This window comes from Convolutriloba macropyga, chromosome 3 (assembly GCF_964194025.1).
Source record: "Convolutriloba macropyga chromosome 3, txConMacr16.3, whole genome shotgun sequence".
NCBI lineage: Eukaryota > Metazoa > Xenacoelomorpha > Acoela > Convolutidae > Convolutriloba > Convolutriloba macropyga.
Window position 1 is genome coordinate 15,641,863 of NC_134470.1, and position 15,455 is coordinate 15,657,317.

General features: G+C 36.7%; 1 protein-coding gene across 1 annotated transcript in view; it reads left to right on the forward strand.

The window, feature by feature from the left end:
• Positions 1–15,455, forward strand: part of LOC142335990 (splicing factor ESS-2 homolog) — a 53,608-nt gene that overhangs the window by 1,766 nt on the left and 36,387 nt on the right. Inside the window, exons 2-5 of the mRNA XM_075384429.1 lie at positions 2,001–2,140; positions 2,573–2,741; positions 3,127–3,219; positions 5,696–6,328. Coding sequence (XP_075240544.1) covers positions 2,001–2,140; positions 2,573–2,741; positions 3,127–3,219; positions 5,696–6,328 — 1,035 coding nt within the window. The remainder of the gene's footprint in view (positions 1–2,000; positions 2,141–2,572; positions 2,742–3,126; positions 3,220–5,695; positions 6,329–15,455) is intronic.

A 15,455-nucleotide genomic window follows, 5' to 3' on the forward strand; every position in this document is an offset into this window, starting at 1 on the left:
TTTGCCTTTGAAAATTATTCTGTTGCTTATGTCTTTTCTATAATTTCATTTTTGAATTAGTGTGAATTCATGTTGCCATATACAACAGCATATATATAACAAGAAAGAAGTATATGTTGTTTTTGTCTTAATTGCAGGGATTAGAAATCTAACTGTAGTTGTTTTCTGATTCTTAACGTCGAGCGTTTTTTTAAAAATTTAACTTAGTTTCTAAGTAGTTATTATTATCTGCCGTTTGCCTTCGCGATCTTTTTGAGACTAGAATCATGAATTATTTGATGGCAATTGATAGCCATGTCAGCTTTTTCAGCCTATCAGTGTTTTTAATATCCTTATTATTTTGCACTTAACGTTACCGAAGGTTTTCAATGATAAATATTTTTGCTGCATTTTGTTTCTCTTATTGACAGTGGTTTAAATTTCACCAATTTTTAGATCAGACCGGGGGGGGGGGGGGGGGGGTGGGGTAATGAGATCATGGTTTAATACATAAGGTAATGGATTCAGCTCCAATTAGGGTTTTTTGTCAAGTTCTTAAGCTTCGAGTCGCTTCCGGTATTCTTCCGGCTATGTTTTTTACTTCGTCGAATAAAAAAAATGTTTCGCTTTACCTCATTTTGCCGCTTTTTCAACATTTTGCGTGAAATCTTTTAGATGCCCGCTATTTCATCTTCGTTCCTATAAGTCTTAGTTACCATCTCTAATGCTTATTGGTATTGATAGTAGCCGCTGTAGCCTCTCTAAGAAACAGAAGTACGTTATGTTCAACTACGAAATGCCATCAAAATAAATCGGACTTAAAAAATGTTTTTGTACAAAAATCTTTTTTTTCGATATCTTCTATTCTTTCAATCCCAATCATGCTTTTTGGAATCAACGGAGGCTTTTTTCCGGCAATCTGCCGGGTATGTTTAATAGCCGCCCTCATCTTCTCAGCCGGCTATTATAGCGCTCCTATTTTTTTTCGTCGAATAAAAAATGTATCGCTTTACCTCATTTTGCCGCTTTTTCAACATTTTGCGTGAAATCTTTTTGACTTCTCTAGCCTAGTTTCTCTCTTCTCTGATTCTGCTAAAAGTGATTTTCAACATCAGTTGCTCAGCAAAGCAATTCAAAATGAACAGAGTCAGTATAAAAAATTGAAGTCAGAAGTAGAAACGGTATTAACCCATAAAGCCCAATTTTAGATGCCCGCTATTTGAACTTCGTTACTATAAGTCTTAGTTACCATCTCTAATGCTTATTGCTATTGATAGTAGCCCCTGTAGCCTCTCTCTAAGAAACAGAAGTACGTTATGTTCAACTACGAAATGCCATCAAAATAAATCGGACTTAAAAAATGTTTTTGTACAAAAATCTTTTTTTTCGATATCTTCTATTCTTTCAATCCCAATCATGCTTATTGGAATCAACGGCGGCTATTTTCCGGCAATCTGCCGGGTATGTTTACCATTAAGATTCAATGGAATTTCGGAAATCACTTTGTTTGCATCGTGTCCCCTAAAACTACGTGACTATTTTTGGATCTATTCTGTTCCCCCCCCCCCCAGCTTAGTGGGCTTATATCTTTTACCACCCCCTTTACATAGTAATGTGCTATATAACAACATTTGTAACTGGGGGGGGGTAGAAAACACTGGGGGGGCTAAAACAGAACAGATACGACTTTTTTTATGAAGATGTTGCAGTCACTTTTGATACTATTTTGATCCCTACTTCCCTCTGATTTTTCATAAATGGGAGACATTTTCTCAAGGCTGTGTGGGCAAAATGTTTACACTGGGCCGAGTACGTGCTGCTAGTGTAAAAGGTGAAAACTAGCTATATACAAATATATATTTTGTAATCGAGGTTTTGAAATTGTAGTGGAGGGCGTTAAATAGAATCAGTAGTCCGATTGTAAATCTTAAAAACGATCGTTTTTTGTTTGCATCGGGATGCTTGGGGTTTTTCTATGTGAAAGTCCCGCTCTTGCAATTCATGCATTCTGATGTCTTTAGGAGCGAACACTGCCTTGGTGAGGCTGCAAGAGAAGACAGGAGCAGACAAGAGCAGTGCTTTGATTCAGCTGACGGAAGCGTATCTGAAGAAGATCTCCAGGCCAAAGAGAAAAGTGCTAGAAGAAGATGTCTATGTTAAGGTGTTCCAATCTCTATTCTGGTGGCTGTTGTTTATCGTCAAAACACTCAAATATTATGCTAAACCTGTGTTAAATGCGATAACGAAATGCCAAAAAACCATATATGTTTAGATAATTGGTAAAGCTGAACGTTAGTTTGATTGCGAGTACGGTAGACATTTTGCATGACCACGGTTTTCTTAGTGTTATAATCTTAATGGGAATATTAAAAGAACTGAATTAATGCTATCCTCCATAGGCGCAGTAAAGATCAAGCCGTTTTGAATTTGAGCTGAGTTAAGTGTGATGCGAAAGAACTTGTTTTCAGTCGAGTCACAATACCATTTCTTCTACTGCCATGACATCAGATTGTACACGTCACTTAGGGGTTCTTAGAACATGTTAGATGAGAACGTGGAGAATGAGAGTATGTGAGATGAATATTTTCTTCAGGAGATCGAGTCCATAATTGAGCGTGACTTCTTCCCCTACATGGACAAGCTAAGAGCACAGAGTGACTTTGCAGAGGCGGTAGAGGACGACGACATGCAGAAGCTGCAAAGTCTCATTGCCAAATATGGACGTGCATGTCTTACTGGAACTCTCCTGGACGACAGATCTGGTAAGAGTAGAAAAATCCTTTTAATGCATATCAAACAACACTTTTGAAAGCAGAAAAGTCAACAAATTATGCTTAGAATTATCAAAAGACAACTGAAATTTGAATTTGATGCATAAGTAGTTTAACACAACAAAAACATTTCATACCACTTACTCAAAAAGTTGTGCGTAAGTGGGCTCAAATCAGCGCGTGATGGAGATGCGTTAGAATGGAGACTTCAAAATTGATATGGCCAGATCGCATAATCAGGAATTGCAGCTTTAAAAAATGGTGTAGTGAAAATGAAAATCAAACTAAAACTTATTTCTGTCTTCTCATTTAACCGTACGAGAAAAGATAAAATGCATAATTAAATACTCATTTAACCTGAATCATGTGACTTTAGCATTTGATCGATCGCCCTCTACCTTTGACACACCGGCCCTGCCTGCTCGCAATCCTAGTCCTCCCAGAGACACAGCTGCATCTCTCATATCAGGTCAGATGGATTTCAGTTTAACCCCCAGAGCTACAAACTGTTCTTTGATAAAGTTAATTTGAATCTCCCTGAGAAGACAATCCGTTGTACGAATTTAGAACAGGGTTTTGGGTTCAGATAATGTTCTTATGTTTTGATCTGTTTAATATTTAATAGCCGATTTAAAGTAGAGTGAGAGTACGGTGTTTGAACAAAAATTCGCTTTATCGGTTGTGGTTTTTTGTTCACATGCGGCAATTTCACTTCGATTCTTGCTGTTTTTCGATTTTTTGGAGCGGATTTTTTTCTTAATGGTTTTCCCAATCCATTCATAGTTCATTCTAGGCCTAGTTTTTGTTTGAGCCAAATTTCTCGTCCTCGCTAGTGGTTTTTTGTTTACCTACCTCATTTTTGCATTGATTTGCAGTTTTTTAAAAAATTTTTATCTGTTTTCCCAATTCATTCATAGTCCGTTCTAGGTCTAGTTTTTGTTTAGACAATGAAAGTTTTTTCAATTGTACGTCAAGACTTGTCCTGCTATGTTTTTTATTAATAGCCGCACGGCGATAGCTGGGGCTATTATTGGCCTTCTCTTGGTTTTTTACAATTCAAAGAATTTGAATTGTATTGGGGCGCTGTCTTTTTTTTTAAGATCTGTTCACACATTTTCATGATTTTTGAGGTCAAATTGGAGTAGTGATTTTGGTCACGCCGAAACAGGAAGTGGAGCGAAAAAGCGATGGGTTTTGCGGCGTTTGCTCTAAGTTTAAAGTTGAGTGAGAAAACGGTGTTTGAACAAAAATTCGCTTTCTCGCTAGTGGTTTTTTGTTCACATGCGGCTATTTCACTTTGATTTTTACTGTTTTTTCGATTTTTTGGATCGGATTTTTTCTAAATGTTTTTACCCAATCCATTCATAGTTCGTCGTTCTAGGTCCAGTTTTCTGTTTAGTCAATGAAAATTTTTTGAATTGTACGTCAGGATTTGTCCTGCTATGTTTTTTATTTCGTCGTCATGATTTTTGTTACGACCATATGACGTCACAGCCACTTTTTGTTCATTCGTTCATGCAATTTCAACTTAATTGCATGAGTGACGTCATTTTTCGCTCTTAGTGGAGCGAGTTTTTTTGTTCATTCGCGTGATTAAATTTTTGGTCACACTTGACTTCCTCACTTTGAAATTGACTTTTATTTACTTTAATTCAAAGAGATAAGGTCAAATGGGTGTGTGTCACTCTAAATGAAGGTTAATTGAGATCAGCTAATACATCCAGCAATAAATTATACAGATTTTTAATGAAATTATAACAGATCAGCCTTCAATGAAAAGACGAATTTTTTTGGTCTGTCTTTTTACTGGTTTTTTAGAATGCCGATCTACGATTCTATTGCGGCTATTTTCTGGCAATCTGACATATGTTTTTGTTTTAGAGCACCCTAGCTGTGTTCAATTGGTCTCAAAGAAAGTTTAACAATTACATTGGTCTTGTGGTCTTTCTTTTATGCAATTGTTTGCTTCAATTTTTCGTCTGACGCTTTTAACTTTTCGTCCTCAAGAACGGCATGAGCAGGTAAAGCCCGGAGTGCGTTAAATGGCTGAGCAACTGTCTTAGAGCCTTACTAGTCTCTAAGTATTCGATTCTCCAAAAATGCTGACCTCCTCCACATGTCGATTGGGACCCTCCATTCTCTGACCCCCCGAGACCGCCACTCCGCCCACCCCTCCCCACCATGCACACCCACTCCACCTCATTCCAACCGTGACCCAGCACTACCGACCACCATGCTCACTCCACACCCCTTCAATTAGGCCTAAGCTAAACTGCAGCTACTGACGAAGCCAATGCTCGCCAACCGTTTCAGAGCAATTCGCTAGAGTTCAGTCTGTTATTAATAGTCGCGAAGCGATAGCGGCTATTATTGGGGACATCGTCAAAGAATTTGAATTGTATTGGGGCGCTGCGTTTTTTAATAGCCGCACAGCGATAGCTGGGGCTATTAATGGCCTTCTCTTGGTTTTTTACAATTCAAAGAATTTGAATTGTATTGGGGCGCTGTCTTTTTTTTAAGATCTGTTCACACATTTTCATGATTTTTGAGGTCAAATTGGAGTAGTGATTTTGGTCACGCCGAAGCAGGAAGTGGAGCGAAAAAGCGATGGGTTTTGCGGCGTGAAATTTTTTTGCTCTAAGTTTAAAGCAGAGTGAGAAAACGGTGTTTGAACAAAAATTCTCTTTCTCGCTAGTGGTTTTTTGTTAACATGCGGCAATTTCACTTTGAAATTTTTTTGTTTTTTCAATTTTTTGGATTGGATTTTTTTCGAAATGGTTTTCCCAATCCATTCATAGTCCGTTCTTGGTCTAGTTTTCTGTTTAGTCAATGAAAATTCTTTGAATTGTGTGTCAGGACTTGTCCTGCTATGTTTTTTTATTTCGTCGTCGCGATTTTTGTTACGACCATAAGCTCTTAATCATGAGAAGAAGAACTGGGTTTAGACATCATGTCAACCAAAAACGAAGGCTCGATGCGGACACCATCTCTGGATGGCAATGGTCTCAAACCAGAAACCAAGAGCAGCCTTGACACGTTCATGTCTCAAGTTACGAGTGAAGACAACGTCTCATTTGAAGAACTCTGCACTCTTCAGAACATCGCTCAGAGGATCAAACATTACTGGATATTCAAGGCTGAAACAGAAGCTCATGCAAGCTTAGCTATACAAAATGAGAGAAACCACAGTTCAAACTCTCAGATGTTGGCTTTGAAAGATAGCTCCGTTGACACGGGGAAGACGAAACAATCCGTGCCTCTAGATACGTGGCCATACCAAGCCCGCAATATGCTGATGTTCAACCCAGACGGAATAGACTTAGCGTTGCAGGAGAATGTGTCCGATTCGTCAACAAACAACAAGGAAATGCAAATTGTGCACAGTAACACGAGATTTGAACCAGGGTTTCTGGAAGAGCAGCAGAAACTGGCAAAATTGTCTGAACACGTAGCTCAAACAAAATTAATGAAGAAAGGTAACATTGGAGCTGATGGGAAGGAGATAGTTGCAGAGAATAACTCAGATGGTCTGGGAAAGTATTCATTCCTGGCAACGCCGTCTCCAATGCCAGGGCAAGGTACGTAATTAGAAACGGAATTGAATTTTTGCTGGTTTATGATCAAAAAAGTTTTTGCTTCATTTTGATAACATGCTTGACGCCGACATGGAATACACCGTAGACGAGCAAGAGATTGTTATGCATTGTATAGTAGCATGTCTAACGATTTTGTTGTACCTGGACAACTTCTCTTTAGAAAGATGTGTTTGTGCAGGTTTATTGGTATGCATTTCAATTATTGTCATGATTTGTGTGACCGCATCTGATTCTGCAGACTTGTGATAAGCTAATGTTTAGGGATAAAGATATTTTTGCTGCTGATTCTTGCTTGATGGGTTTCCTGTAAAATGAAGTTTTATGAAATCAAAATATAATTTTTTGAAATCTGTGGTTACAGGGACATCTGTTGTTACAGATTTAATGAGCCTGTTATCGTTTTGCTTGACTCTGTCCTTGTTCTTCTGTTTCCTTCTCATCAATTGGTTTTTTGATTTTTTCCGTTTTTATCTGTGATGTTATCGAAGTTGTTCTTTGACATAATGGGGAAATGTTGTTGCGCATGATTTAATGAACCTGACATGCATGGTTTCTTCGATATGCTGATCTTCTGATTTCCTGTTTGATATAATGAGTAACGTTTCTGACCCGTTATAGACTGATTTAATGATAGTTTTAATGAAAATGAATTGGTTTTTTGGTGTGTCAAGAGAATAGTAGCTGGCTGACCCACGATAAAATGATTTAATGAGCCTGAACTCATTTCTTTGTGTTTTCATGTCTTGTTGTTTAATAGCCGCCCTCATCTTCTCAGCCGGCTATTATTGCGCTCGTATTTTTTTTTACTTCGTCAAACTTTTTTTCGCTTTACCATTTCGCCGCTTTTTCGACATTTTGCGTGAAATCTTTTTGACTTCTCTAGGCTAGTTTCTCTCTTCTCTCATTCTGCTAAAAGTGAATTTGAACATCAGTTGCTAAGCAAAGCAATTCAAAATGAACAGAGTCGGTATAAAAAATTGAAGTCAGAAATAGAAACGGGATAAAACCATAAAGCCCAATTTTAGATGCCCGCTATTTGAACGTCGTTCCTATAAGTCTTAGTTACCACCATGCTTATTGGTGTTGATAGTAGCCCCTGTAGCCTCTCTCTAAGAAACAGAAGTATGTTTAACTACGAAATGCCATCAAAATAAATCGGACTTAAAAAATATTTTTGTACAAAAATCTTTTTTTTTTCAATATATTCTATTCGTTCAATCCCAATCATGCTTATTGGAATCAACGGCGGCTATTTTCCGGCAATCTGCCGGGTATGTTTACAACTATCTGGAAAATAAATGATCTGCAAGGCTCCGGTTATCTTTATTAGTTCCTTAATCAGTGGTTTGGCTGTTAGCTGCAACTATTCCAGCCCATGGTTTGCTCTTTTTTCAAATGAGTTTTGAGCTGCTTTGAAATACAGTCTAGATGTTCATTAATGATACTGAAGAAACTGCGCCTACTGCAAGTCATAATAATTCAGAGATTTGGTGATAATAAATCTGTTGTCATCATTTGCTTTAGTCTCCTGTTTTTGGACAGAAAGTTTCGCTGAGACAGGAGGCAATTAATTGCCTGGTTTTAGTGCAGGTCGGCCAGCAGCTGTAGACGTTACCTTTGCATGCCCTCTTTTTATGCCAGTCATATCGCAGATTCAGGGACATCAGCAGCTGACTGCAGATAATCAGCAATACTCCCAAAAGGGCAAAGAGATTAGTAAAGGAGTGCTTTTGGCATTTAAAACTTTGGCCTACTTTCATAAACACTTTTAAGCATCTGAACTCAAGTTGCGGCAGTTCACTACTAAAAGTCAAATGAAGAACCTCTAATGTCATATTAAGCCCCCTAGTAATTTTTTTACCACCCCCGACTAAGGAGACAACAATAGATTACAGCTCCCACTAGTCGCTCGAGAGCAATGCTTCGGACGTTAGTCGGCTATGTTTCTATAATTGTTGGCTGATAAAATGAATTATTGTTTTTTATAGCTGCAATGCCGTAAGGTGAGCGTACCTATATTGATGTGTTTTTAATAGCCGCCAAGCGATAGCGGCTATTATTGGGGACATCGTGGTTTTTTTTTAATTCGTCGTCTCCATCGATGATTCTTACGACCTGACTTCTTGGAATTGACTTTTTCACTAACTTCTATTGCATTTGCAGTTAAAATTTGTGTGTGTGACGTCATTTCTGATTTTAGGCCAATTGCGTGACTTACCTCACTAAAAAAATGACTTCTGAACTCACTTATGGAACTTTAAATTTTATGAACATTTTAGTTAAGATCAATAGTGTGCATCTAAGTAGTGCCAAACATATATGCCCTAATTCTTGAGTATTAGTCTTGCGTTTTTTTTCGAATATCAGTTTTGAAAAAGCTCTCTGAGCAGTTTTTCCTTATAGACCCTATGTGTCATAAAATTGACAGTCCGAATCTAACCATAGTGGTCTATTAAAAGACTGGTGGTCGATCTGTCTATCTTATTTCTTTGGTTGTTTCAATTCATGGAAGGCAACAAGCGTCTATCGCGGCTATTTTCGGCAATCTGCCGGCTATGTTTCTTTGTTAGAACTGATTAATTGCTCTTGAACGTAATTAAACGTGTGTCTTTTTTTATGCAAAATTTTCGCTTGACAATTTTTGTGTGACTTTTACGCCCTTGAGTTTTTGCATTTCGCGTGATCTAAAATTCTCTCTCAATCAGAATTTCAAGCAGCTGAACTCAATTGGCCGCAATTTAATACTAAAAGTCAAATGAAAAGTGCGCCGAAACTGGTGTCATTTTTTACTTTAAATCTTAATAGTGGTATATGTTAAACTCTAATGTGGTTATTTGAAGCCCACTATAGAACTTCTAAGTCTCATTTAGGCTCCCCCTCCCCCCCCGCCCCCGACTGAAGCAGGCTGCAATTAATTAGAGCTCCCACTAGTTGTTCAAGAGCAATTCTTCCGACGTTTAGTCGATTATTTTTTCTTTTTGATGAGAAATGGTGCTTGTCTATCTGTTGCCGAAGTAGTTTTAAGACGTGAAGAGAGCATTTATTTAAACATGATATACTGAATTACTGAGCCTGACGTGGTTTCCTTCATATGCTGTAGGCCTTTCAGAAATATGATAAACAGATATAATGAACCTGAGAATTTTTTGTGTCCTCCGGTTTTCTTATCGATTAGGATTTTGTGGTATGATTAGAATTGAGGTTTTCTGTTTGGCAAACTGTTTTGGTAAGCATGATAGCTCTCCGTGAAAACTTTCTATGTGTTTTTGTTTCCGTCTTAGCAAATTGGTTTTTGGATATCATGAGAGTGTTGCTGACCGTGTTATACTGAATTAATGAGACAGATTGTTATTTGAAAATCGTTCTGTGCCATTTCCCTTTTACATAGAGTAATGCTGTGACACATAATAAACAGATTTATTGAGCCTGTTAGCGTGTTATTTCAATTTTTTTTCTTGTACTTCTGTGTCCCTCTCGTCAATTTTTTGACATGAGTTTTATTGAGCCTTTTGTTTTCTTTTTGAGTTTCACTGTATTTATATTTTTTCTGTTGTCCAGTTGGTTTTTTGATATGGTGACAAATGTTGCTTGTCAACGATAAACGGAACTAATCCTCTGTATATCTTTTTCTTTAAGACTTTTTCCTTGTCTTTGTTTTGTATTGTGAACATGTTCGTTTTTTGACGTCATGAGAATTGCTGTTGACGCATCATAAACTAATCTAATTTGCACTTCAATCTTTCTCTGAGGATTTTTCTTTGTATCCCTGTGACCCTATTGGTTTTAGAATGTGATGATAATATCTGATGACTCATGATATCTTGATTTAATGTGCCTGACTTGTTTCTTGTAAATGTTGGAAGCCTTTTCGACGCATAGTTCGATGAATCTGATATTGTTCTCCTTAAGAATTTAACTTTATCCTTCTGTTTTCTCATCGATTATATTTTCGTGATAATTAGAGTTGTTCCTGATTTATCGTAACTGATTTGGACATCGCGGTAGTTTTTTATGAGAATTTCTGCGGCTCATTGTTTTCCTTCTGTGATGGAATCGGTTTTTTGATACGAAAATTGTTGTTGACCCACGATAGTATGGTTTATTGAGCCTGAGATTGTTCCCCGAGAATCTCTCTGTGCTATTTCGTTTTTCTGTGATCGAGTTATTTTCTCTGATGTATTGATCGTTTTTCTGTGGCACGGTGAGCAGATTTAATGAGACTGTTATCGTTTTTGTTGATTCGTTCCTGGTTTTTGTGCCTCCCTCTGATTGATTTGTTTTTAAATAATGAGAGTTTTTCTGGGCCAATAAGAAACTGACTTCACTTGCATGATAATGTTTTCTAGTCTTTCTTGAGACTTTTCCTGGTCTGTTTATGACCCAATTAGTTTTTTATGGCTGACCGTTGATGTACTGACCTAATGAGCCTGACATAGTGTATTTGAGTTTTCGGCTTGTCTCTGCTTCGATTTGAGAGAAGTGGTTACTTGTGAAAAATTTGCTGGCAAAATGGTTTTAATGAAAATTTTGCGGACGGATGATATACTGATTTAATAATCTTGACATGGTTCAGTGAGTTTTTTCTGTGTACTTTTTTCTGCAACTGAACTGGTTTTTTTTATGAGAATTGTTAACGGCCCATGATATACCGAGTCAATGAGCCTGGGATGGTTTTCCTGTTTTTTGGTTTCTTGGTTTCTTTATGATGAGAATGGTTGCTGACCCATGATATACTGATTTAATGAGCCTGATTTTGTTTTTTGAGAATTTTGCTGCGCCGTTTTGTTTTTTATGATCGATTTTTTTGTGCTGTTTTTAACGTTGTTCTGGTTTATGAAAGAATTATGCTGAGTCGTGATATACTTATATAAGGATGTACAGATTTAATGAAAATATATTGGTCTCTGATGTCAGGAGAATTGTTACTCATAATTTAATTAGACTGAAAATGTATCCTTGAGACTTTTCCGACGCCCTCTGTATCTCTTTTAATTGAACTGCTCTCGTTGGCATTTGGAGAAATGTCGCAACCCCATATGCTGATTGAATCAGCCGGAGATTGTGCGAGAGTTCTTTCTGTGCCTTGTTACTCTATGATGAACCGGTTTCTGCAATTTGTTGAAATTGTGTCTGTCCCTGATAAACAGATTAAAGGATCCCATTATCTTTTTCCCCGAGAATCTTTCCGCGTTTTTCTGTTTTCTTAGTATTTTATTTTTTTTTGTGTTTTGTGATGGGAACTGTTGACCAATACTAAGTTTTTGGCGAGACAATCCGTGACCGAATGGGTTTGACGATTTCAGGTTATCATTTGACGACACGAGATATACTGATCAAGTAAGACTGTCATTATTTCCTTGATTTTTTATGAGTTTTTTTAAAGTTTTCGATCGAACTGGTTGCTTTATGGGGAGAAATGTTGCTAACCAATGATATACTGATTTATTGAGCCTGACATCGTCCTTTGTGATTTGTTCTGCTTTGTTTTGCTTTTTTTATGTATGTATCAGTTTCTTTGAGATTTTCATCCCATGATAAGCAGATTTAATGAACCAGTTATTGTCTTCCTTGAGACTATTTCCGTTTATTTTTGTTTCCTTGTCGATTGGTAAGATTTTTCGAAAAACATTAAACTGATCGATTAGTCAGCATAAGGTTTTCTTTGGTTTTTCCCTTGAACAAATTGTTTTTTGATGTGATGAAAAAAGATGCTGACCCAATATATATAATAAATTTTTGAGCCTGACTTGGTTTGTTTGAGTTTCTTGGTACGTATGATTTTTCTTTGATGGAATTGGTTTCCTTGATGTGATGAGAAATGTTGCATGTCCAGAATGCACTGGCTTAATGAATCTAATATAGGTCTGTGATATTTTTTGTTCCTTTTGTTTTTCTTTGATCGAATTGGTTTTTTTAAAAAAGTGGTTCTGACCCCTGCTAAACAGAATTAATGAGCTCCCTGTTGTTTTCAATGAGAACTTTTCCATATACTTCTGTTTCCTTCTCACTGGTTTGGTTTTTTATGATCAGAAATGTTGTTCCGTAATCGACTGATTTAATTTGCATTATAGCGTTTTCCTTGTCTATCTTTGCACGATTTGATTTTGAGATGAAGAAATTGGGTGCTAATAAACGATATATTAGTTTCACGAGCCTGACATGGTTTCTTTTCGCGTACTAATAGTTTTCCTCTGATGGAACTGGTTTCATTCATGTGATAAGAAATTAGTTGATCCATGATAAGAAATTAGTTGATCCATGATATACTGATGTAAAGAGCCTGATTTTGTTCCTAGACAATTAGAGGCCTGATGTTGTTCCTAGACAATTGTTGTTACTGGACAATTTTTGTTCCGTTTTGTGTTTCTTTTTGTTTCGTTGTTGGTTTGAAAATTTCTTGTAAAATTTTGAAATTGATGATCAGTTTTATTGAGCTCCTTATCGTTTTCCAATAAAATCTATCAATGAAACTTTGGTCAATTGTCGATCCATGATAGACAGAATTAATGATACTGTTTATCTTTCTGTTTGACAATCGTTCCGTGTCCTGTTTCCTTCTCATAATTTGGTTTTTGGTATGTTGAGAATTGTTTTTGCTCGATAGTGACCTGATTTAATTTGCATCAGCCTTTTCAAGACTTCTTCCTTGTCTATCTGTGAAGGAATTGGATTTTGAGAAAATGACGGTTACCCACGATATACTACATTTAGCCCCACATGATCCTGTTCTTCCAGGATTGCATTGTTTTTTGTAACTGGTTTCATTGATGTGACAAGAGTTGTACCAAACCCATGATATACTGCTTTAATGAGCCTTATGTTGTTCTTTAAGAAATTTTGCGCCGTTTTGTTATTCTATGATTGAATTTGTTTCTTTGATACTTTGAACGTTTTCCGGATGCATGATACAGAATTCATGGGACTGTTATCTTATTCCTTGGGAATCTTTGCCTGCCCTGTTTCTTGCCCAACGATTTTGTTTTTTGATATGATGAAAAGATGTTGGCCCATGGTTAACCCATTAGCCTGAACATATGGTTTCCTTAATCCTTGGGGATCTCTCTGTTTTTTTTAATGGACTGGTTTTCTTGATGTGATGAGAAATGTTATTGGTCCATCATGTACTCATTTAAATAGCCTAATGATCCATGAGAATTTTTCTGTCGTTTTGTTTTTCTCATCGAAGTGGTTTCTTGCATACTTTGAACAGTTTTCGGGCCCGTGATAAACAGATTTATTGCGACTGTTATCTTTTTCCTTGATATCTCTCCATGCCTTCCTTTGTTGTTCGATTGATAGATGCCGACCTTTGTTATACGATTTCTAGGAGCTTGACGTGGTTTCCTGGTACTTATGTTTTTTCTTTGATCGAATTCCCTTCTTTGATGTGATCAAAGATGCTGCGGATCCACGACATACTGAATTAATGAGCCTAATATTCTCCCTTGAGAATTTTCTGTGTAGTTTTGTTTTTCTTCGATTGAATTGATCTGTTTTTTGGTATGCGATTTGTTACTGTTAAAAATATTAGTGATTCATGATATACTCATTTAACGAGACTGATCGTTCCTCGAGAATGTTCTGTTTCGCTTTTTCTGTGACTGAATTGATTTGTTTTTATGTCAAAAAATTTTCTGCCCACGGTAAAAAAGATCTAATGAGAGTTGATTGTTTTTGCCCGTTCCTTTTGATTTTGCTTTAATCGAATTGATTTCTGTAATGTGATGAGAAATTTGACCGATCCATGATACACAGATCTAAGGAGCTTGGGACCGTCTCTCGTTTTTCTCGTTCTTTTTGACTTTCCTTCGATCGAATTGGTTTCTGTAGTGTGATGAAAATGTTTCTGACCCATGATATACTGATTTAATGATCATAATGTTTTTCTGGGTCCTGATGTTTTTCAATGGAACTTGTTTCATTAATGATAAGAAACGTTGCTGATTCACGATATACTCACGCTGTATTCACGATTCATTCTTTGATGTTGGCAGAAAATCGGCCCATGATAAACGGATTTTTTGAGCTACGTATAGCTTTCCAATAGAAAAATCTGACTCTTTTTGTTTAGTTCTCATCTGTTTAGTTTTTGATGTGATGAAATTGATAACCAATAATAAACTGATTTTTTCCATTTTTTTCTAATATTTTCTTTAGCTTGAAAAGACTAGGTTTTTGAAGTGAAGAAAAATGCTTGATCCACGATATACTAATAAAATGAGCCTGAGATGTTTCCTTCTGGGTCCTGAAGTTTTTCGAAGGAACTGTTTTTGTTGATGGGAAGAGAAAGGTTGCTGATCCATTATAAACTAACTTAATGAGCCTAGTTTTGCTGAAAGGTTTTGTTTGCCGTTTTTTTCTGTGATCGAATCATTTCTTTGATATATTGAATTTTTTCTACTCTTTATAAACGATTTAATGAGCAGCCCCTTGTCGTTTTCAATTAGGATCTGTCCCCTGCGTCTTGTTTCTTTCACATCTGTTTGGTTTTCGAGGTGATGGAGTTGTTGACAATTATAAACTGATGTTTATTTGTATCAATGTTTTCTTGAGAATTTTTCCATGTCTATCTTTGAACGAGATGGATCTTGAGGCGAACAAATGTGCTGATCTACTATATACTAATTTAGTGACCCTGGTTCCTTGTTGATTCCGCGTTCTTAGGTTTTCTGATGGAACTTATTTTATTATTGTGATGAGAAATCTTGCTGATCTATGATATACTGATTTATTGAGCCTGTTAGTTCCTTGAGAATTTGTTGTCTTTTTGTTTTTCTATATCTGAATTGATTTTTGATATGTTGATATCTGATATGTTGATAGGTTTTCTGCGCATGATTAACAGAAATTTTGAGCTCCTTATAGTTTTCCGAGAATCTATCTGTGTCCTTTTGTTTCCTTCTCATATGTTTGATATTTGATGTGATGGGATTGTTGACCATTACTACTCTGATTTTTTCTGCCATAAATTCTTATTAATTTTTTTCTTTTTCTATCTTTGGACGAGTTGGATTTTGAGACGAAAAAAATGCTCCTCCACGACAAATGAGCCTGAAGTTGTTTGCTTGCGGTTTTTTGGGCCTGATGTTTTTCGATTGGACTGGTTTCG